The following is a 23,537-nucleotide window of genomic DNA, read 5'->3' on the forward strand; positions in this document are numbered from 1 at the left end:
ACTTCCGTGACACACACACACCTCCAACACGGGCTGCTTGACAAGAGAAATGTTCTTTTTCTTGTTGTATATTTACATGGTAATGGGATCCCTCTGGCAGCTGTTGGGAGGTGTGGATGTTGGGTTTTTCTCGTATTCGTATGAAGAAGCCTAGCCGGCTTCCTGGTGGAGGAGATAAGCACCTGTATATAGAAGCCTGGACAAGAGAGGGATTTCCACGCACCGGCTTCCGATGGTATTTAGAGAGGCAGGGACTGCGTTGTGGGTTAGAGAGAGGAGGCGGCAGCTCGCTCTGAGCTGAGAGGTAGGAGAGTCCTCGGGGCCCAGGAAGGAGAGGATCGAGCTGGAGAGAGAGAGAGAGAGAGAGAGAGAGAGAGAGAGAGAGAGAGAGAATATGAATTTCCTTTTCTGGTTGACATATTTGGCTTTTATATTTGCAAACTGAATCATTTCTTTGGGTGGCTTTTCCAAGACGAATAGTCACTCCCAAAAGCCTATGAAGTCTTTGTTTTCCACGGGATAGAAAACCGCTCTCCGCTTTGAAAGAGCAGTTAATTTTTCTTTCCATCGCCCTGTCCAGGTTTCAGAGCTCTCCGGGTCCGGTTTCGGTCCATCGCCCCAGCGAGCGACCGCTGTAACCCAGGGAGGCCTTTCTTATGCACCGAAGTTTCTGGTAGGAAGAAAACTTAGGTCTAAAGAATGGGGTCCCTGTCTCTTTCCTTCTGAAATAGCTTTTAATCGGGATCGGCCTGCTTGGCTCCGGAGTGTACGCCAAACCCAAGGTGCAGAAAGCCAAATGAGAAAGCAATAACGTCCCTGAGCCGCTGAACCGGGAATATATGGGCAATAATTGCAGACAATGACAGCTCTCACACCATCCCAGCGTGGGGCCTTCTCTGCGATTTGGGAGCCAGGGTATTTATTTGCTATGAGGATCCGAAATAAAAACAAAATGGGAGAGACAGCCTCAGATAAGATCTGATGGAACCGAATGGACTTGGGGTGGGGGTGGGGGTGGGGGTGTACTTCCTGGCATTGCCCCCACGGTCCACGTCACCCGGGAGCTCGGCCAAGGCCTATTTTTAGGCTCCTACTGTGTCTTTTGAACGCGGTTGGGTCTTAGGAGCTATGACGTGACGCCGATCATGCTCCGAGGACGCACACTCCCAACCAAAACGCCCTTCGCGGTGGGTGCTGATTTCTCCATTTCCAGCCCAAGGGGGTTCTGAGTTCCTCTCGGACCCCAGCCGAGGGCCAGGGTGCCTCCTGCCGCTGAGCCAGGTCGTCCACCGTGGGACGCACAGGGGGGCCCAGTCCGCAGGCTGCGGGGACCCTGGTGCACAGGGACGCCTTCAGCTCCGGTCGAGTTTGGCCCAGATCCAGCGCAGCCCGACCCGAGGGCGCCGGCAGGTGCAGAGCGGAGGCCTCGCCAGCTTGCAGCCCAGGCCTGGCTTCCTGGTGACACGTTAACCAGGGTCCCGGGCGGCTCGTGACAGCCGGAGGACTGTCTCCTCCAGGCCGAGAGCCGCACGCCACGACGATGCGGGCAGCCGGATGCTCAGGCAATAAAAACCCCGCATCCAGGTTTCCCAACGGCTGCGAGAGGGATCCCGTTAAAATGCAAACATACAACAACCAAAAGGCGGCGACGACCTCTTCATCGAGGCGGGTCCCGGTGGCGGAAGGACTGTCTGCCTCCTCCGGGCGGCCACTGGGGCTCCTCTGGCCAAAAGCTGGACCCCACTGCCCCCCCCCCGCCTCCCGCCCCAACCCCCACCACCCGCGGGGCCGTCCCGCCCACTCTGAATTCAGCCCGCTGCCCGGACTGCGTGCGCATGCGCAACCTCGGGCGGGGCGAGGCCTCGCGCTCTCCTGCGGCTCCTCCCCCTCCCTCCTCTTTCCGGGCCCGTCTCGACAAGGCTGGGCGGAGTGCGCCTGCGCGACCGCGGGTGGGCGGGGCCTCGCGCTCTCCTGCGGCCCCTCCCCCTCCTCTTCCCCGGCCCGTCTCGCCAGCGCGGGGCGGAGTGCGCCTGCGCGACCGCGGGTGGGCGGGGCCTCACGTTCCCTTCCGCCCCTCCCCCTCCTCCGCCTGGGCCCGTCCCGCCGGCGCGGAGCGGAGTGCGCCTGCGCGGAGCCGGCAGTCCCGCTGGGCCGCAGCCGCGGGGTGGCGGGCGGTTGCCTTGGGGACCGCGGGCCCCTCCCTCTTCGGTCCCCGCCCCACGCCGTTCGCCACCGCGACGCGGCGGACGACCCCGGCCCTCCCCTCCCGCCGCCCGGCCGGCGCTGCAGCCGTGACCCGCGAGAGGCGGCGCCGCTCCCAAGATGTCGCAGACGGCCATGTCCGAGACCTACGGTAGGCGGGCGGGGGGCGCGGGCCCGAGGGCGGGCGCGGTCTGCGTCCCAAGTTTCCTCCTCTTCTCCGCGTTTCCTCGGGGTCCCGGCTCCTGGCCCAGGGTTGGGGGGCGCAGCCGAGCCTCCGTTCCTGCGCGGCATTGTCCCCGGGGAGGGATGGGAGGACTTGGGGCGACGCCTGCGTGTCCGGGCGTCTCGGCGGCCCCGTCTGACCCCCCACCCCCCATCCCTCCCGGTTGGCGATGCTTTTCTTCGCACCTGAATGCGAGGAGTTGTAGGTAGTCGGACCCAGCGCCTCCTCGGAGACCGCCTGCCTGCCCCTCTCTCTCTCTCTCTCTCTCTCTCTCTCTCTCTCTCTCCCCCCCCCCCCTTCCTGGTTGCATGATCACCATTTGTAAACGCGTCTTTTTAAGACCAGAAGCCCCTAGAGGCACAGTCCTGAGCGTGTGTGTGTGTGTGTGTGTGACCTTTGCTTCCCCGGGGAGCACCCACCCCCACAAATAACTGCGAATAAATGAGCGCCCCCTCCCCCCCAGGCCCATATGCTGGGTGTCCCCGGTTCTGTTCGGTCCCGCGTGGGAGGCACGCGCCGCTCGGTGGCCCCCGGCGTTCTCCGCGGGTCGAGGCGGGGTCACCAGCCCGGGCGGAGACTTGGCGAGTGTGGCTTCGGAGTTGGTGCGCCCCACGAGGGTCCCGCAGGCCCGGCCGCTCCTTCCCCGGGAGTGTGTGTGTGCAAGGGCGCGTGTGCAAGGGACCCCGGGAGCCCGCATGCTGGAGGGCACACTCAGGCTGGTGGCGCCCCCTGTTTAGTGGGGGGCGGGGGAGGTATAGGGGGGACACAGTGTTAATCAATTATGACTCTAATGAACGGCTCAAGCCCTGGCAGGACTTGGGAAGGAATGTGGTCTGTGAATGTGCCTTACAAAGATGCTGAACCCCAACACAGAATCCTAACCCAGCCTGGGGGCCCCCCACCCCGGGAGAGGCGCCCCGGCCAGCACAGCAGAACTGCATATGCCCAGGCCCTGAGAGAGGAGGTCCCCCAAGGGGAGCGTGGTTGAGGCCCCACAGCCCTGGGGAGAAGGGCAAGGGTAAGGCAGAGGGGACCCCAAAAGGTCACAGTGCATTTGCTCCTGTGATGGGCGCATCCTGGTGACCCTGGGGGGCAGGGGTCTGCTCCCTAGAAGGCTTGGGGGATCCTGGGGAAGTTGCCGGCCTCCTAAGGACCCCGTGCTGTCACAGGTGCAAAGGCTTAGAACATTGCACCCACGTGGTCCCTGGTTCTCCTAGACTAGGGCAGTGGTTCTCAACCTTCCTCATGCCGCGACCCTTTCATACAGCTCCTCATGTTGTGGGGACCCCCAACCATAAAATTATTTTCGTGGCTACTTCATCACTGTGATGTTGCTACTGTTATGAATGGTCATGTAAATATCTGATATGCAGGATGTATTATTTTCATTGTTACAAATTGAACATAGCCCTAGCCAGTGTGGCTCAGTGGATAGAGCGTCGGCCTGCGGACTGAAGGGTCCCAGGTTCGATTCCGGTCAAGGGCACCGTACCTTGGTTGCGGGCACATCCCCAGTAGGAGGTGTGCAGGAGGCAGCTGATCATTGTTTCTCTCTCATGGATGTTTCTGGCTCTCTATCCCTCTCCCTTCCTCTCTGTAAAAAATCAATAAAATACATTAAAAAAATTGAACATAATTAAAGCATAGTGATTAATCACAAAACAATATATAATTATATATGTGTTTTCCGATGGCCTTGGGCGATCCCTGTAAAAGGGTCGTTCGACCCCCAAAGTGGTCGTGACCCCCAGGTTGAGAACCGCTGTGCTAGGGCATCCCAGTCCCTTCTGAAGCAGACCCGTCTCTCTAGCAGTTTGGGGTTACATACTCTCTTGCTTTTCTTTGTTTTCAAGTGTCCCTGACCCCACGGCCCCTTCTTTCTTGAGCCTGGAGGAGGCTCAGGAGGAGGCGTGGACCCCGGGTGGGGGTGGAGAGTGAGCCAGAGCGGTGGGAGGAGCGCAGGAAATGGGGCCCTTCTGTTTCTGTTGCCTCCTGAGCCGGAACCGTGATACAGTATAGCGTGCCTGACGCATCCCTACTTGCCTTCATGGTTCCTTGAACTTTCGAGCCACACAGTAAGTGGTGAAGTTCTGATCACAAGGCTTTGATCATTAGGATTCTTATTTTGTGGTACCTCCCGAATAGGCTTTTACTTGTTACCAACGGAATTTAGCCTTTTCCTGTAATAGAGGAAGCCACTAGAAAGGTCGTTTCAGAAAGAGCATGTGGCAGTTGGCAGTGTCAGCCTGAAGTTAAAAACCACCCCGAACCGAGTCCTAACGCCGTCACCTCCCTATTGACCTTGTGTGCACGGCATTCTTCCCCCAAAGGAAAACAGGGCCGGAACTCGTCTCTTCAGTAGCTGGTAAAAACAATATTTGCCTAACCTTTCCACTCCTTTCTGCCCTAGGCTCACTTTCTCTCTTCTGGAAAGAGGGCTCTGTGCACCGCACCGGGATAAAATGAAAAATAAAGAGCCACCGCTACAGTGTACTGTTAATCAGCCATATCCCTGCTTTTTCCCTCGTTAAGGCAGTATTTCACCTTCCATCGGCTGAGTGGTGTTCAACATTTTGGTGCTTTGAAGCCACTAACCACATGGAAAACATATACTTTACATAATAGTGTGATAGATTGGCAATCTTAACGGCATAGGTTTCAGATTGAAACCTTCTGTCTGAATGTCCTAAACTGACAATGTTTCCCAAATGTTGTTTGACTCACCGCATTCTTAAAGCCCTTAAAGGCCGGTTAGTGTGGGTTCCACCTGCCGAGGAGCTCCCACCAGCTGAGCCTCGGGGGGTCGCAGATTGACTTTAAAGTCCTTTCTGGCCCTGGCTGGTGTGGCTCAGTGCGTGGGCCTGCAGACTGCAGGGTCCCAGGTTCGATTCCCGGTCAGGGCACATGCCTGGGTTTCAGGCTCGATCCCCAGCAGGGGGTATTCAGGAGGCAGCCAATCAATAATTATCTCTCATCATTGATGTTTCTCTCTCTCCCTTCCTCTCTGAAATCAATAAAAATATATTTAAAAATAAATAAATAAAGTTGTTTCTGATACCAAGAGTTGTGAGATAGACTAACAAATCAAAGAGGTAGGACCAAGCCATGATGTTCAGAAAGGAACTAAAAAGTATGAGTAGTGCAGCCCTGGCAGGTGTGGCTTAGTTGGTTGGGCCTCCTCACCGGCACCTAAAGGTTGCTGGTTCGATTACCAGTCAGGGCACGTGCCTGGGTTGTGGGCTCAGTCCCCATTAGGGGGCGTGCAGGGGGCAGCCGATCCATGATTCTCTCTCACATCAATGTTTCCCTCTCCCTCTCCCTTCTTCTCTCTCTAAAATCAGTTAAAAATATTATTTTAAAGTATAAGTTCAGAAAATGCTACGAAAAAAAATATTTTAAGGGCTGAGGCAATTTGATAGGAAAAATCTAAGACAAATCTCTATACATTGGAGTTTTTCTACAGTGAAAATTCTTTATGAAACAACACAAATTGTTGGTTCTATGCTAATTATTATTACAATATACCCTTAATGTTTTTATTTTGTGCTTTGTTTTGAAAGCAGTATAGTATTTACCATGTGAGAATTATCGGGAATGTGTGTGTATGTGTGTGTGTGTTTAGAGCAGCGGTTCTCAACCTTCCTAATGCTGCGACCCTTTCATACAGCTCCTCATGTTGTGGGGACCCCCAACCATAAAATTATTTTCGTTCCTACTTCATAACTGTCATGTTGCCACTGTTATGAATCGTCATGTCAATATCTGATATGCAGGATGTATTTTCATTGTTACAAATTGAACATCATTAAAGCGTAGTGATGAATCACAAAAACAATATGTAATTATGTATGTGTTTTCCGATGGTCTTAGATGACCCCTGTGAAAGGGTCGTTCGACCCCCAAAGGGGTCGCGACCCACAGGTTGAGAACCGCTGGTTTAGAGGCTTTTGCTGGTTGAACTATGTTCCCCAAAAGACATGCTCAGATCCTGACCCCAGGTCCTGTGACTGGACCTTGCTTGGAAATAGGGACTTGACAGGTTGAGACGAGGTCCCGTTGGGTTGTGGCCCTAACTCAGTGACTGGTGTCCTTATAAACCAGAGGCATTTGGTCCCAGGCACTTGCATGGTGAATGTGATGTGAATTCAGAGCCTGAGACTGGAGTGAGGTATCTCGAAGCCGGGGGTCGCCCCGGTGGCTGGCAGCCACTAGAAGCTCGTGGGTGAGGAAGGATCTTTCCCTGGGACTCAGGAGGGGGCATGGCCGGCCAGCACCTTGACTTGGGCTCCAGCCCCTAGAGCTGTGAGGCAATACCTGTCTCCTCTAAGCCACCATCTGTCTCCCATGTGCTCATTCACCTAAGAGACGAAGTGACAACCTTTTTCTCTTTCTCTCCTGGTGGGTGGGCCTGTCACCTGCCCAGTCATCCAGCCAGGCCCTCAAGCATCATTGCACATGCCTCTCCCTCACCTGCCTCTGCCCCTGCCTGCTGCCCCTCCCGCCCCTCCAGGCCTCTGCAGCCCCGCCTGCCCACCCAGAGCCCACCTCCCTGTGCGCCTCCCACAGTGCCAGCACCACTGATCCTCCCGTATCCTGGTCTCCTGAGTCTCGTTTCTTTCTCCGTCTTTTAAACTGACCTCTTCACGTAGTTCAAGTTACTGTTTACCCTACAGGCATCCAGGGCAGGTTCAGTTGAGGCTGGTTTAGTGGATTATGAAGCAAGAAAACCCAGCGTCCCAAAGTTCATCGCAGCAACTTAGCTCACGGCACGGCCCCTGCTCTGCGCCTGGCCCACAGCCTCCGACTCCTGTGCGCCAGGAGGCGAGACAGCCCCTGGGTGAGGGTGAGGGTGGGGGTGGGGGTGGGGGTGATTAGAAGGGGACTTGGTGACATTATTTAGGGCCCTGGGGACTTAAGCCACAGCTTCACAGAAAAGTCAGGATAAGTTAATGGTATTTCCAAGAGCCTTTGACTTGAGCTCCTTGAAAGACAATTTCATGTCGGCATAATGTGAACTTTACTTCTCACTATGATAAGCGTTCTATCTCTTCCGTAATTGATCATATCACCAACAGTCTCAACCTTTGGGCCCCTTTCTTTTTTTTCTTTTTAATATGTTTTTATTGATTTCAGAAAGGAAAGGAGAGGGAGAGAGATAGAAACATCGGTGAGAGAGAAACATCAGTCGCTGCCTCCTGCACACCCCAACTGGGGATCAAGCCCACAGCCCCGGCATGTGCCCTGATCCGGAATCATAGGTTGGGCTCAGCCCCAGAGCCACGCCGGCCGGGCAGGGCCCTTTCCGTAGAGTCAGCCAGCACAGGCATCTGTGCAAGGCCCATGCTCACTGCGCTCTCTGCCCGCCCGGCCTGGCGTGGGCTGTGCCCTGCTGTCTGAAGAAGACTGGACTGTTGTTTCTCTGGAGCCGTGCGTGTGGACTAAAGCAAAGGAACATGCAGGCTGCTGTTGAAAGGCTGGGTGAAGTCACCCGGGCTTAAGGGATGGTGGCTCTAGCACAACAGGCCAGTCACGTCAGCACCGTGGCCACACGCTTTCTTCCTTGTAATTCCCCTCAAGGCTGCCAAGCAAAGTGGAGAGAGATTCGGCCAGTACAGACCCATCCCGGGGCGTGCTGGGCATGACTCCTGAGGACACGCCAGGTGCAGCCCGACACTCACAGCGGTGACCTCTCGGTGACAGGACTTGGGAGCTTGTCTTTTCCTTCTTCTCTCCTACGCTGTGCTTTGGGCACTTAGGAAGTCTTAAAAAGCAATAGTCATAAAATGCTAATGAATTATGAATGAGAATATACTTTAGAGGGAAGTTTATCGTTTGCCAATGAATTTTTAATCACGCAGGAAAGACACTGGGACTTACAAACAAGGCATCTCTCTTCTTTGTTACAATTAGAAACAGCATGACCTGCAGTGTCCTCAGTGTTAGGCCTGTTCTCCGTCCATCGTTCAGGCTGGCAAGTGCAGGACCCTCCCCAGCTGCAGGCCCCTCTCCGCGCGGCGGCCGGGAGTGTGCGGGTCTGCCCTTCAGCGCAGGCAACTCCGATTGTGACAAAGCCCATCTTTCCTTGAAGACCAGATCATCCGCTCTCTGAGAGCCGGCGGGGGGGTTGCTGAGGCGGCTTTCTGTCCATCTTACTGTGTGTGTGTGTGTGTGTGTGTGTGTGTGTGTGTGTGTGTGTGTGTGTTTCCCAAACAGCTTCAGGGAACCCAGCAGCCCTGTGGGATTCCGTGTGAGGGGTGATGGACTTCCCTCTCAGGTGCAGAATAGGGTCCAGAGGCCAGGTGCATAGGAAACTTGAAGACTTAGGAGATCCCTTTCCTGTGGTGGGAGTCACAGCCTTTCCCATCGTCACCACGTCAATGCGACTGGAAGGAAGGCCTTGCTCGCAGACAGCATGTCCGCCTTAGAGGGCACACGGCGTCCTTTCAGGAAATGGTGCACCTGGTCAGTTCACGGCCCGGGCAGAGAGCTGCACAGGCCGGGCTTCCGGAGCTGGTACCTGGAGAGAGAACGTGATGATCAGACGGCGGTGGTCAGCCATGGAGGTGACAGATGGAAAAGACGGACTTTGGGCGCCCCTGTGGGGACTGTGCTGAGCCCAGACATGGCCTGGGGCCCCGGGGCTGACACGTTCCTGTGCTGACAGGTGTATCAGGTGATCGAATCCATGGCCAGCAAACATTCCAATGCCTGGCATTTGACAGTGAAGTAAACATTTGTTAAATGAGCACCCCTAGTTCTAAAGCCAGGCTTACTTACCAGCCTCTGACTAATGGACTCTATATGATCAAACATAAACAGTACGCTCCACTAACTCTGCAGTCTTTGCCCCTCCCTTTCCCTCTTATTCTACCTGCCTCCTCGGTCACCTGCTCTCCTGCTGCCCACACCTTCCTTCCCTCCTAGGCCAACATGTCACCGAGGCTGCTGCTCCATCCCCCCAGCCCGGGCACCAAACATGTCATGTGAAGTCCAGGTCATCTTACGTCCTGTGCTCTGCTAACCCCTCACTGCGTTCACTGGTGACCCGGTCACCCCTTATTCGGCAGGGTCACCTGGCTCCTCGTCATGCTGTCCCCCCACCTCCTCCCCGACCTGCTCCATCAGCAGCTCTAACCTTCACTAACTCTGCAAGCCCTTGACCCGCCTTTCCGTGGGTGACGGGGAGGGAAAGGTGCCCGACTGAAGACACTCCCTCTCAACCAGGGACCTGCCCTGCCCCCCGCTATCCTTCCCCTTTTCCTCTTCTCGGAAGAAAGGTCTCTCCCTGCCTGAGGCTGGCCCTGCCTCTACCCTGGCCTCCCCTCAGGTGTCAGCTCCCATCAGCAGCCTCCTTCCCTTCCCACCGGCAGCCCCTGTGTCCGCCTGCACCCCGCGCCCTCCCAGAACTCCCTGCTCTCCTTCCCACCACAGCCCCGCTTCTCGTACTAGTGAGAGTGGTCAGTCCTCGGTCTGCAGCGTCTTCCTTGTTCTTCGGCTGCTGCTCTCCCCGCTGCCTCCCGGGAGGTTGGTTTCACAGGGGGAGGGGGGAGCTGAGGGTCACTTGGACACAGCAACCTTTCTTTTTTTATTCAGAGAAGGGAGAGAGAAACATCAGTGGTGAGAGAGCATCATGGACCAGCTGCCTCCCGCACGCCCCGCACTGGGGATCGAGCCCACCACCTGGGCCTGTGCCCTGACCAGGAATCGAACTGGGACCTCTTGGTTCCCAGGTTGATGTTCAACCCCTGAGCCACACCGGCCGGGCAGGACGCTGCACCTTTATCTTAGCTTCTCTGTTCAGAGTCGGCCCTGATAAGAACTGCCTCCCCGAGTCCCCGCCGTGTTGGCTCATGGGTATTCAAGCGTCCTCTCTCTAAACGTGTCGTCATTTTGCCGCACGGATTCCCCCTCAGGACCTTTAGTGTTTCTTGCCTCAGTGGCTGGTATCACACCGGCTGGCTCCCTGCGCCAGACACCAGGGAAGCTGCCCCGCTGAGGCCATGGTCCCTGCAGCCAAGGCCACCCGCCGTTCACGTCTGACCTTTGAAACCTTAAAAGCAAAAGCTTGTGGGAGCAGCTGGGAAGGCAGGGGTCAAAGGTCATCTCGTGAACCAGCTGAGCCTGCCTTTCCTTGAAGACCCACGGGTCCGGTCCGCTGTTGCACACACCCGCCCCGCCCCGCCCCGCCCGGTTCCTGCTGTCTCCTGCCTGCAGCTCACACGCCTGCTGGATGCTTGCAGTCTGCTCTGCTCTGGGAGGGAGAGGTCGCCTGCAGTGACTGCCTCCAGAATGTTCTCACCTTTCCAATCGGATCCTCCTACCATTGCACACTGACTCCCCACCTCCCCTGGCAGCCCCTCCTGCCTTCTGTCCCTAGGAGTGCGATGACCTCTAGGTCCCTCATGCAAGTGGACTGGCTTACCCCACTTAGCATGACGTCCTGCTCCAGATTCATCCATGTGCATGTGCAGAATGTCTTCCTTTGTCAGGCTGAGTCATATTACCTTGTGTGCACAGACCATATTTTGTTTATTTATCCCTCGATGGCTCCTTGCGTTGCTGCCTTCTTGTGGCTACTGTGAATGCTGCTGCTATGAGCATGGGGTGGCCTGCTTTTAAAATGCAACGAGAAGCATAAAACTGTTGGTATCTTTAAATGCTAACAGTTCTAATGGCACTATTCTATAATTTGAGTTGCCTATCATCACTTGAAAATCATTTGGGGTGGAATAGACTTCATCTTTGAGTGATGATATGGTCTGAAGAAACAAGTCATAGCTAAGCATCACAGAGAAATAGACTGTTTGGGCTCCACCGGGGAGAGGAGGAGGCAGCTAGAGGGCTGGGTTTGGTTCTGCAAAGGGAGTGGGGTGTCAGGGAGGGAGGGAGGCGGGCATAGAGAGCAGGGCTAGGCGGGTCGGGGTCACAGTGGGGTGGGAGCGGGGTTGGCGCTGCAGCCCCAGGCTGAGCAGAACTCGGGTTTTTTGCCAACAGGAAAGGCAAAATGGGTCACCCCGGCAGTGCAGGCCGCCGATGCTGCGTCAGGCTAACGCATTCCCATCTGGAAGCCCTTTATTTCCATGTTATGGAAAATAACACCCCCAGTCAAATGCATGCCTCTGTTTAAAGAAGAAACAAAGAACAGTGTCTGGCCCGGCTGACGTGGCTCAGTCACTGAGCACTGACCTGTGATCCAGAAGGTCACAGTTCGATTCCCGGTCAGGGCACATGCAGGCTCGATCCCCAGTGTGGGGCGTGCAGGAGGCAGCCGATCCATGATTCTCTCTCATCATGGATGTTTCTCTCTCTCTCCCTCTCCCTTCCTCTCTGAAATCAATAAAAAATATATTTATATTTTTAAATTTATAGCACCTGTTTTAAGGTTATTTTTCACGGTCTTTGTTTTTCAGATTTCTTGTTTAAATTCCTGGTTATCGGAAATGCAGGAACTGGCAAGTCGTGCCTGCTTCATCAGTTTATTGAAAAAAAATGTAAGTGACTTTGAGCCTCACCTTGCACACATGTCTTCCAGGAGCATCTCCTGCTCCGCTAGTCCAGAGCCCAACTTCTGAATGTATGTTCAGGAAAGCAGTCATAGTTTAAAATACTTGAAAAGAATGTTAAAAGTTTGTTATTGAGCTTTCTATAATATGACTGAATTTTTATCATGTTAGCATTTCAGTTTTATTCATTTACAGTTGTGAATGTGGGAAGCAGTTTTATTCTTGCATTATCGCTTATTAATGTATTATTTACATACGAACAGCTGTCACCCTGCCTTTGCCCACCTTGCACGAGATCCCTCGGGTGAGGGGTAAAATGGAGGGAAAGAGACAGCATGGGTGTCTTGGCCAGGAACTTTGAGGACGGATGAAACTCTGGAAATGGCTTCTGCTCCTTCGTTGCCATCCACCGAGAGTGGGGCGGGACCTCTGTTGAGTGGCGTGGCCCGGGGGTGAGGCACGGACCAGGTGACTGATGTGCACTGGGCGCTTGGTCCGTGTTTCCTTACCAGTTGCTGAGACAGCATCGTACGTCTCAGAACAAATACCCAGAGGACCTTGGGGCAGGTGCCAGCCTGCCCGCCTCTCTCCCTCCCGATGGTCGCCCCCTACCTCCTGACGATGGCTGTCAGCAGGGTCCGTGGGAATGATGGTCAGCTTCCACTGCCTTCCTCCTGTGGCCACGGTGAAGCAGGACGCCCCTGGCCTTCAGTCAGCACCCCTTAAAGGCTCTGACTCCGAGGTGTGCTGGTAGCGTGCTTCTAGCGGAGGTCCACGCTAGCTCTGCACCGCCTGGGCGGGAGGCCGGAAGGGAGTCCGTGTTGACCTTGACCCCCGCCTGCAGGAGACCAAGCTCAGCTGTCACCTGGGCCCGGGCTTCTGTGCAGTGACCTTTGTCTTGCAGTGTGAATAGAAGCTGGTCGGTGGCCTGGTAGCCAGGGGCGCGTTTAGCCTTCCTTCAGCACCACACGTTCTGCCAGCAGCTCGTTGCGGTTGGGGTTCGCAAACTGCTTGTCTGCCTGCTCCCTGCCATCCAGGCCCATGGTGTGGGCTGCGCCTACAGTCCATCCCAAACACTGCCGCACGGCACACGCTCCTGGGAGCTCACAGCTACACTGTGCAGAGAGTTCTGTTTTGGGGGTTGCTTTTTGATTTGTTTTGTTTACTCTTATCTTTTTTCCCCCTTAATCTTTGGTCTCCATCAAGTTTCTTTTGGGGGCTTTTTATTGCCTCTTATTTCTTTAGAATGTTTACCAGTCAGATAGCTGAAACCCTCCCTCCCTCATTATTGGCCGAGTCGCAGGTCTGCCCTGGGCAGTGGGTCCTTGAAGGCGGCCCCGGGGATGTAGTGCAGCTCCGGTGTGAGCTCAGCAGGGACCGGGCGCCCGGCCCGCATTCGGCTCGCGCTTAGGCTGTGAGTGTCTGGTTTGTCGTAGGGGTTTGAGAAAGTGCTGTGTTGTCTCTGAGAACAGGGACTGTGCGTGGTGTTTCAAACAGTGCGCGCTTACCAGCCGACCCTTGAAATGAATGGCTGCGTGAATGGCATTCTCCATTGGTTAACCCTTGACCTCCGTGTCGCTTGTTTACATCTGTAAGCCTGCTCCTGATGTTCTAGAATGAAATGTCTTGTTCTTTTTCTTTTCCAGTCAAAGATGACTCCAATCATACCATAGGAGTGGAATTTGGTTCAAAGATAATAAATGTTGGTGGTAAATACGTGAAGTTGCAGATATGGGATACAGCCGGCCAGGAGCGATTCAGGTAGCTCTCTCTAACGTGATGAAACTATTTGAAGATTGCATTAGAAATGGTCAATGACTATGTTCTCCTAACCTGTGCGGCCCCCCAGCCCTGTGCTCAGATGTTAGGGACTTCCCCTCAGAAGCTTTAAGAAACAAGTAGAAAGTCAGTTTCTGGGCTGCTTCCTGCACACCCCGCACTGGGGATGGAGCCCGCAACCCGGGCCTGTGCCCTGACCGGGAACCGAACCGTGACCTCTCGGTTCCTAGGTTGATGCTCAGCCACTGAGCCACGCCGGCCGGGCACAGCGTCCACTACCTAAAGGGTCCATGGAAGTCTGTCTGGAGGCAGTGCCCCTCTTAGAGCACGACTGGTCCCAGCCGGTGTCCCCACCCCCGTCGTCCTTGTGACCTGATGAGACAAGAACAGCTGCTCATATGTTTAGATTCTGAATCGTGTCTTAAGGCGGCACCTGGCTGTTTGCCAGGCCCAGCGGGTGCTTCTGAGCAGGGACATGGTGCCCAGTGGCCCGGCTCTCGGTGGTCAAAGTGAGCGCGTGCCTCTTTCAGGTCCGTGACCAGGAGCTACTACAGAGGCGCCGCCGGGGCCCTGCTCGTCTACGACATCACCAGGTAACGCAGCCCCACCCGGTCCAGGCGCACCTGCGCCCAGGGGTGCCCCGCGGCTGTGGGGTGGGAGTCGGGGAGCCCTCGCCCTTTCCCTTGGGGCCTCGGAGCAGCCCTGCCAGGACGGCACCCGTAAAGGAGCATGTGCGTCAGGTCAGACGATGCTTTGACACGTCCCTGAAGGTTCTCCAAGGGCAGCCTCACCTGGGTAAATTGTTCACAATACTTTTTTTCATATTTTTATTGATTTCAGAGAGGAAGGGAGAGAGAAACATCCATGATGAGAGAATCATTGATCACTGCCTCCTGCATGCCCCCTACTGGGGATCAAGCCCACAACCCCAGGTCTTGACCGGAATTGAACCTGGGACCCTTCAGTAGGCAGGCTGACGCTCTATCTACTGAGCCAGACCGGCCAGGGCTATTAGCAACACTTGACATTGACCGAGGTTGAGGGCACAGGCTGTGGCTCCCATCGCCTGGCAGCTGGTCCCGTTCTGGCCCCGTGTGGCTCCTCAGGCGAGGTTCTCCCGCTTCCCTGTCTGTCACGTGGGTGATGGTGATGGTGTGGTCCTGGTGGGGTTACCGGGCAGCTCAGTGAGTTACTGCAAAGCCCCGGCACAGCATAGGGGTCCCAGCCTGCACCGTCCTGTGTGTCCCTGTCACCCATGTCACAATGAAAGGACATTCACAGGTCGGCTCCTAGGTCTCACTCGCCCCATGTCAAGTGCTCAGGAGCCACGTGGTGCAGGTGCTGGAACTCGCCTCCTGCAGAAACCCAATGGGGCTGAGGCAGCCCCGGCACCACGCTCCCCGCTGGGTCTTTCTGGGGAGGAACTTGCCCACTAGAGGGCGCTGCTCTGAGGGCACATGCCTGCCTGTGTGTGGGAATGAGGCGCTCTGACAGAGGTGCGCGGCTCCGGCCTGACCCACCCCACGCACCAGTGGCGACAGGCGCAGCTGGCGGCCAAAGCGTGAAGGCTGAGGCCATCACGGGTGCCAGGAGAGGCGTCCCTGTACAGAGTCAGTGGCCACCATTCAGCAAAGCCCCGCTGTGACCTGGCAGCGAGGGAGCTCCGTGTCCCAGGAGTTCAGTCAGTATTTGCAGAATGAAGGATGGACGCAGGGACTTTCTCCTTTTGCACCTTCACGGGGCAACAGAAAGCAGCCGAGGCCATTTCCCCGGAGACAGCAGAGCGAACCCTGTGGGTGTGGTGTGCACGGGCGTCGGGCTGTCTGGTTGCCTAGAGGTGCTGGCATGCCCCTGGCGTGGCTGGTGCAGTGTGAGTGTGTGAACGAGCGGGAAGAGTTGCCGGTTGTATAAAATACATGTATTATTCTCACAATCTTATGTTACGCAGCCGAGAAACCTACAATGCGCTTACTAATTGGTTAACAGATGCCAGAATGCTCGCCAGCCAGAACATCGTCATCATCCTCTGCGGGAACAAGAAGGACCTGGACGCGGACCGGGAAGTGACTTTCTTAGAAGCCTCCAGATTCGCTCAAGAAAATGGCAAGTGACCTTTGACCTATGGCTGCTGCTCTGATGGCAGGCGTGGGGGTCTCATAGCATTGCTTTCAGCATAAAATGGCTCCTGGGGTTTTAAGGTTGAACTATATTTAGGAAAAGCAGACCTTCCAGTTGTTGACTGCAGATTGAGACATTTGGCCTATTTTCACAGTATGTCATCTGCCCATACAGTTACTGTGATGATAAAAGCAAAGGTGTTAATGTTCCGTGATGACTTTCAGGCTAGGATCTTTACATGTTACAGGTTTTGGTTTAAAGTAAAATGGATAACAAAATTCTTAAAGGCTCTAGTCAGATGATGTCATGTTTTTGATGTAGTTTGACATGAAGATGGTGTATCAGATCACATCCATGTTTCTCTCTCTCCCTGGAAAAAACATACTCATGTGAGGATTTTAAAAAGATAAATAGATAGATAGGTAGATAGACAGACAGACAGACAGACAGACAGACAGACAGACAGACAGATAGATAGATAGATAGATAGATAGATAGATAGATAGATGAGAGAGAGAGAGAGAGAGAACACGAACATGAGCCACCATGAGCTCATAAAGAAGCTGGTTAGGAATACAGAGGCTCAGACGTGGAGGCTCGGGGGGTTTAGGTGTCATCTAAAGGCACCTCCTTTCCCACGTGGGGAACTGTGGCCCCAGAGGCTGAGGTGCTGCAGGAGTTCGGGCCGCTGCCTGCTGGGCTGGGGCTGCTCTGTACAGAAGTGGAAACTCACGGAAGCCCTCCTCATGGTCAGAATGACAAGCTGCAGCGTAGCCCCCCAACGTAAACACTTGCACGTTATATCTGGGGTGACGTGAAGCTCATTGTGACGTGTCTGTCTGCGCAGCCAGCCTGGGCCCTCACCTCGCATTGGCTCGCTCCTTCTCGCCCGCAGATGGAGGTGCTGGTACCAGATGCCAGGGCTTCTCAGAAAAGGGTGGGCCGCTTCTAACGTTTAAAAATAGATATTGACGCTTACTGGTTTTATATTTACAGAGCTACATGGTTTTAAGTAATAAATGACAGTCCACCTGCTACTCGAGGGCAATACTAAACAGGCTCTTAGGAATTGGGCAGTTCTGATCGTCTCCTAAACGCGGCTGTGCGTTTTGTCTCCTGTCCCTTTTAGAACTGATGTTTTTGGAAACGAGCGCCCTGACGGGGGAGAATGTGGAAGAGGCCTTCGTTCAGTGCGCAAGGAAAATCCTTAACAAAATCGAATCAGGTAACCTTCACCGCGCCGGGCTCCGTGGGCATGTGGGTCGCTGCCACAGGTAACGCGTGAATAACCTTTCGTCAGTCACTTCACGCGTGTGAATGTCCGTGTAGGATCAGTTCCCGGGGGGCCTTGCTGGTCAGGGACCCCCAGCTTCTGGAATGGAGGTCAAGGCCGCCACCTCCTGTCGGGGCTGCAGCAGCCGGCCCTCCCTCCCCACCACGGGCCAGGAATGAGAGGCTCCTTCCACTGAGCCCTGCCGTGTCATTTTACCAGCCTGGTGGGTGAAAAGGGATGTCTTTGTAGTTTAATTTTACATTACTTACCTTTGTGTGCATCATGAATTCCTAAGTCAACAAGTACCAAGAAAGGGTACAGTGACAAGCCCCTCCACGGCTGCCCGCCCATCCCATCTGAAGTCAGCCATTATTACCAGTTCTCTGTGCCTTTCAGACCTCTGTGCCTGTGCAAATAAACTTGCGTGTATCTATATTTTCCTAGGAGAAACGGGGGTGTGTGTGCATGATGGATATTTGTTCCTGAATGTATTTGGGGGTCACAGAAACAAAAACCTTTTTTAAAAGACTCGCTTGTTCCTCAGGTGAGCTGGACCCAGAAAGGATGGGCTCAGGCATCCAGTACGGAGACGCGGCCTTGAGGCAGCTGCGCTCGCCGCGCCGCTCGCAGGGCCCGGGCGCTCAGGAGTGCGGCTGCTAGACGCAGCTGGAGGGCAGAGGTAGGTGCCCCCGTCAGGGTCCCTGCTGGTCCCTCCCCCGACACACACACACACACTGTTCACTGCCTGGCCTTCCACACGCGCCTCACGCAGGGACTATTACAGGCCTTTGCAGCTACATCTGGAAAGGAGAGGCGGGCACATCGTTAAGTGTTAGGTATTCTCAGGAATGGAATACTCTCTCTTCTCAGACTCACATGGGACATTCACCAAATAGACTACATTCTGGGCTATAAAACTCACATTAACATATTTAAAAGAAAACAAACCCTACAGTGTCTGTTCTCAGACCACAGGGAATAAACAGAAGGATAACTGGGAAATCCAAAATACATGGAAATTAATATACTTCTGAATAACTTGTGTTAAAAAAGAAATCTCGAGAATTTTTAAAATATTTTAAGCAAAAAATTTTTTTAACCCAAATGAAAATCAAAACATAACATAGCCCTAGCCGGTTTGGCTCAGTGGATAGAGCATCGGCCTGCGGACGCAAGGGTCCCAGGTTTGATTCCGGTCGGGGGCATGTGCCTCGGTTGTGGGCACATCCCCAGTGGGGAGTGTGCAGGAGGCAGCTGATCGATGTTTCTCTCTCATGGATGTTTCTGGCTCTCTATCCCTCTCCCTTCCTCTCTGTGAAAAATCAATAAAATATATTTTTTAAAAAACATAACATTAAAATTGGGGGGATGCAGCAAAAGCAGTGCTTAGAGGGAAATATATAGCATTGAATGCATATATTAGAAAAGAAAACCTAAATACAGTCCCTATGTGTACACACAGAGAAAAGGAGGAAAAAAGAGCAAATTAAATCCAAAGCTGGCAGAAGAAATAAGAATTAGAACAGAAATTGATGAAATTAAAACTAAAATCAGTAGAGAAAAATCAACAAAACCAAAGCTAAAAGATTAATAAAATCAGTAAGCTTCTAACCAAGCTAAGAAAAAAAGATTGCAAATTGCAAATATCAAAAGGGGAAAAAAACATCACTAAGCAGATCCTATGGACATTAAAAGGAAAACTCTGAACAGCTCTACATCCACAAATTTGATGACCTAAAAGGTGGTCGGCAAACTGCGGCTCAGCAAACCACGGCTCGCGAGCCACATGCGGCTCTTTGGCCCCTTCAGTGTGGCTCTTCCACAAAACACCGACTTCTGCGCATGGGCCACGAAGTTTCAATTGCACTGTATGTGCGCCCACACCTGGTATTTTGTGGAAGAGCCACACTGAAGGGGCCAAAGAGCCGCATGTGGCTCGCGAGCTGCGGTTTGCCGACCACAGACCTAGATGAAATAGACCAATTCCTTGAAAGACTCAATTTGTCAAAACTCACACAAGAAGAAACAGACCGTTAGAATAGGCCTACTAGTATATCTATTTAAAAAAATTGAGCCAATGATTAAAACCTTCCAAAACAGAAAGCATCGGCCCAGATGGGGTAACTGGTGAATTCTGCAGAACATTTAAGGGAGAAATTACACGGATTTTCTGCAGTCTCTTTCTTAGGGCACATGCAGAGGAAATGCTCCTTAACTCGTTCTATGCGGCCAGCATTGCCCTCATTCCTAAACCAAAGACATTACAAGAAAACGACAGACCAATATCTCGAACACAGATGCACAAATCCTCAAAAAAATATTAGCGAATGAAACCCAACAGTGCACAAAAGAACCACATACCCTCTCCGCGGGGTTTATCCCTGGTGCCAGCTGTCGGCATCCCACAGGCTGGGCCATCCTGAGGCGCTCGCTCAGGAGCGAAGGAGGGGCGGGAGTTGCTGGGAGTATCAGTCTTCTGCCACCAGGTCGGCGAGGCGGCTTTCTGGGGTGAATTGAAGTCTAAATGAATGTGCCTGTTGCTAAAAGAGGAGGCTCATTTGTCAAATTCGCAAGTGGAGACTTTAACTTTGTAAAATATGTTTTATGGATTTCAGAGAGAAAAGAAGGGGGTGGGGGGGGATAGTGAGAAACATCCATGGTGAGAGAGAATCACTGATCGGCTGCCTCCCGCACGCCCCCCACTGGGGATAGAGCCCACAACCCGGGCATGTGTCCTGACCGGGAATTGAACTTGACCTCCTGGTTCATAAGTCGATGCTCAAGCACTGAGCCACACTAGCCAGCAAGATTTTAACTTTTTCCCCATTTATCACAGTGGACTTTTTACAGATAGTCAACATTATCTAATAGGCAGCCATTGAAATAAAAGCTGGAAGTATTCTCACTACTCCCTTTGGGGTTTTAAACTGCTTGTCTGTACATTGACAGTTACTCACGTTTCTAAATCGTTCTTCATATTTTGTAGGTGTTCGAACAGTGGTATTTGGGAAGCAATTGTTGGAGCTGAAGAAGAAGTTTTTTTACCACCATCCTTTTCTACTTTATGCAGAAGTAGATCTTTGTGCAGGAAAAAAAAGTGATTGGGTGTGTGTAAGCCTGTAAATGTGCACAGCAACCCATGTGGTAACTCGAATTCCATGGACAATGCCATGATGTGTACATGTATGTAAACTGTCCTGTCCCATGTTCCCTTCCCCTGGGGTTAATCCTGGCTGTGTACTGTATATACTCGAGCCCCCGTGTCCCTGCAGCATGGTATCTCATGTATGATATAATAGAATGTTACACTAACGGCGGTCCAATATTTTATTTTTTGTAATCATATGAACGAAAGCCTGCAGGTGTGAGTGCGCCTGGCCCCTCGCGCTGGCTGTGTCGCACGTGGGTGATGTTCGTGACCTGCTCCACTCGGCGGCGGTGGCCAAGGCAGTGCGGTTCATTCCGTTTGCCGCAGTCCACGGGGCCTCGCCGGGAGCGCTGCCAGTAGTTACTCACGTTCGAAATAAAGCCCAAGTGGAGTTTTCCTCCGAACCTGACTGTCCCGCACTCTGTTGGTTTTAAAGCATCTCCATCCGGGTCCACTCAGGAGGGAGGCCCAGTCCCTGCTGTTCTGGGCTGTGGCCCCCCAGGCCCCGGGCCCCACCAAACCCGGCAGCTGCTGCTGCTCAGCGAGGGTGAGGGACAGCGGGCCCCTGGTCCCGCCGGAAACCGCTCTTGGCTGCTGTGCTGCGGGGATTCGGGGCTCGGGCCTCACTGCCGCTTTCCAAGCCTGTTTCTGCCCCGTGTTCCTTCTAAGGAAGCCGCTCCGTGGCGTTGACATTAAAGGGATGCCACTGAGGCTCCGCACGGTGTTGCTGAACACTTCACGCCTTAGTCATCAGGTCCACACGCGCTAACTCACGTGAGGCTGACGATGTATGTGGTATTGCAAGGACTTGTCCTAATATTTTAAAACGTCAATGAAAAACACAAATAGAACCGTTCTTTCCCGCTGAAGCTGGAAAGGGAAAGGCATCTTCGCTCGGATGTGCTCTTCCACTGGCCTCTAGTTCCCGCTGAGCCCACCTCACGCCGCGGCTGCGGCTGCTTTGCGGTCTGGCTTTGTTTGATAGCAAGCGGCAGTACCGCCCTGGGAGGCACCTGCCATAAAACATCCCTACACATCCGTCTTAGCTCTTTCCCTTTGGCGTTTAAAAAGCCTGAGGATTTTCCTCTGGAAAGATGGAGCAGGAAGCCGATTCTCGGACGGGGCTCCCGGGCTGGCCTCCCTGGAAGCGGTCCGGCCAGTGCCTCTGGCCTCGTCCGTTCACCAGCAGGAGTTTTTAAAGAGAAGTGGGAGGCTGGTTTGTAAGCGAGTCTGTTAGCGAAACCACAGGTACCGCAGACGCCTTCCACAGCCTTTGACCAATAAAAGTTGCTGGATTCCAGCCCCCCGGTGGTTCTCAGGGAAAGCATTCAGGGGAGGGAGGGGAGCTGAGGGGATTGGCCCGTGCAGGGCTCCCTGGCTCCGCCAGCCGATCCTGGCTCCCGACACCAGGGGCCCCTCCTGCAATGGTTCAGTTCCCACGCTGTCCACCTGGGGGCAGTATTGGACCCCACAGGTTGAGGGCTTAGTCTGCCCCACAGGCACACACCTCAGGGGCCAACCACAAGCGTCCAGGTAGTTCCCTGTGCTGCCCACCTGGCCATAATCCGCGTTCCCACACCCCCTCCTTGGGTGCAGCTCCCAGCGGTTCTCAACCTGTGGGTTGTGACCCCTTTGGCGGTCGAACGACCCTTTCACAGGGGTCGCCTAAGACCATCCTGCAGATCAGATATTTTCATGACGATTCATAACAGTAGCAACATGACAGTTATGAAGTAGCAACGAAAATAATTTTATGGTTGGGTCACAACATGAGGAACTGTATTTAAAGGGCCAGAAGGTTGAGAACCACTGAGCTAGAGCAGTGTGGATCAGTGGTTGAGCATCAATCTATGAACCAGGAGGTCACGGTTCGATTCCCAGTCAGGACACAGGCCCAGGTTGCAGGCTCCATCCCCAGTGCGGGGCGTGCAGGAGGCAGCCGATCCATGGTTCTCTCTCATCATGGATGTGTCTCTCTCTCCCTCTCTGAAATCAATAAACATATATTTTTAAAAAGGAAGCCATTTATTCTGTAAGCAGCAGCTGCACGGGCTTGGAGCACCGTGGTTATGGGGCAGCCGCACGGGAACCCCTGGGACATCAGGAAAGTGGGGCGGGGGGTGCCCTCGGAAGGCGTGGGGAGCAGCAGCCTGGCCTACTTAGCCAGGGCCCAGGTCCGCGGAAAAGGCCTGACGAGCTTCAGCTGCTTTCACTGCTGGCTTAACAGGCTTGTTAACATGTTATTCCTTCGAAAACCTGAGTCTTTTTTAATATATGCAAATTCGGCTATTTTATTTATTTACTCCTCATTCAAGGATTTTCTTATCGATTTTAGAGAGAGGAAAGGAGAGAGAGAGAGAAGGTGGGAGAGCAATGCGAGAGAAACATCGACCAGTTGCCTTCCGTACATGCCCCCACCTGAGACGAACCCGCAACCTTCTGGCCTAAGGTACAACACCCCCACCCACGGAGGCACCCGGCCAGGAGGAAAGGGTCAGTCTTTTTAGTGAAATTCCAGGGTTTTTATACCCTTCTACCCCAAAAGCTCAGCACTTGAAATACGGTAATATTCACAGCGCCCTCCGAGCCAGGTTCAAGACCTGGCCAGGTGCAGCCTGCCCCCACCCCCACCCCCGGACCCCAGTCTGGCTTAAGAATCACCAGTTTGGAATCTCCAGGCGGGTGGGGGAGGGCATAGGGAGAGTGGGAACGTCGTTTATGTTTGTTCCGTGTTTTCTCTAGATTTTAAAAGACAATTAATACAGCCCATGCCTCCGGGAAATCAGGAAAACGGGTCGCTTACCGGATTGATGGTTTATTCTAAGAGGCAGGAGCTCAGGAATCGTCCGGCGAGGAGATGCGCAGGGCAAGGTGTGGGCGAGCACAGAGCCTCCGCGCCCCTCTCCAGGGCACCCCGCTCCCCAACCTCTGCGTCCACCACCCAGCTCCGTGCCCAACACCAACCTCCAGCCCCTGTTCCCGCCCCGGAAGTGGGAGGGCAGGAGGAAAGCCCATCCTCCAATCACAGGCCGGGCTCCCAGGCAGCCAGCCCCATCCTCAGGTGTATCCACGCATCAGCACCGCATTAGCATACACAGGTGTGTTGGAACGGGCTGTTGCAGGAATGGAGAGCAAGCCACCAAACACTGTGTCTGTTGCTCTTTCTTCATTCCCAGCGTTCCAGACTTCCTCCTGGTATTCTCTCTCTTTTGTCTAAATTGCATCCTTCCCCGGCCGGCGTGGCTCAGTGGTTGAGTGTTGACCAATGAACCAGGCGGTCAGGGTTCGATT

The 23,537-nt window shown here is 53.9% G+C and overlaps 1 protein-coding gene and 1 long non-coding RNA gene across 3 annotated transcripts; one reads left to right on the forward strand and one right to left on the reverse strand.

The window, feature by feature from the left end:
• The first annotated feature begins 2,100 nt into the window (after positions 1-2,100).
• Positions 2,101-20,410, forward strand: RAB4A (RAB4A, member RAS oncogene family). Of its 2 annotated transcripts, XM_059677422.1 has the most exons (8): positions 2,106-2,353; positions 11,836-11,916; positions 13,575-13,689; positions 14,238-14,300; positions 15,656-15,810; positions 16,955-17,050; positions 17,643-17,777; positions 20,085-20,410. In XM_059677422.1, the coding sequence occupies exons 1-7, from the start codon at positions 2,323-2,325 to the stop codon at positions 17,756-17,758; spliced, it is 657 nt and encodes a 218-aa protein (XP_059533405.1). In that variant the 5' UTR covers positions 2,106-2,322; the 3' UTR covers positions 17,759-17,777; positions 20,085-20,410. The 2 variants fall into 2 exon arrangements, with proteins under 2 accessions (XP_059533406.1, XP_059533405.1); XM_059677423.1 differs by lacking the exon at positions 14,238-14,300 and having other exon boundaries at positions 2,101-2,353.
• On the reverse strand, positions 8,235-10,024 carry LOC132222459 (uncharacterized). Its single transcript, XR_009450231.1, has 2 exons — positions 9,872-10,024; positions 8,235-8,942 (listed from the first exon to the last, which is right to left on the reverse strand). It is a non-coding gene; the product is annotated as an uncharacterized LOC132222459 (long non-coding RNA).
• Positions 20,411-23,537: the final 3,127 nt, after the last annotated feature.

This window comes from Myotis daubentonii, chromosome 20 (assembly GCF_963259705.1).
Source record: "Myotis daubentonii chromosome 20, mMyoDau2.1, whole genome shotgun sequence".
Taxonomy (NCBI): domain Eukaryota; kingdom Metazoa; phylum Chordata; class Mammalia; order Chiroptera; family Vespertilionidae; genus Myotis; species Myotis daubentonii.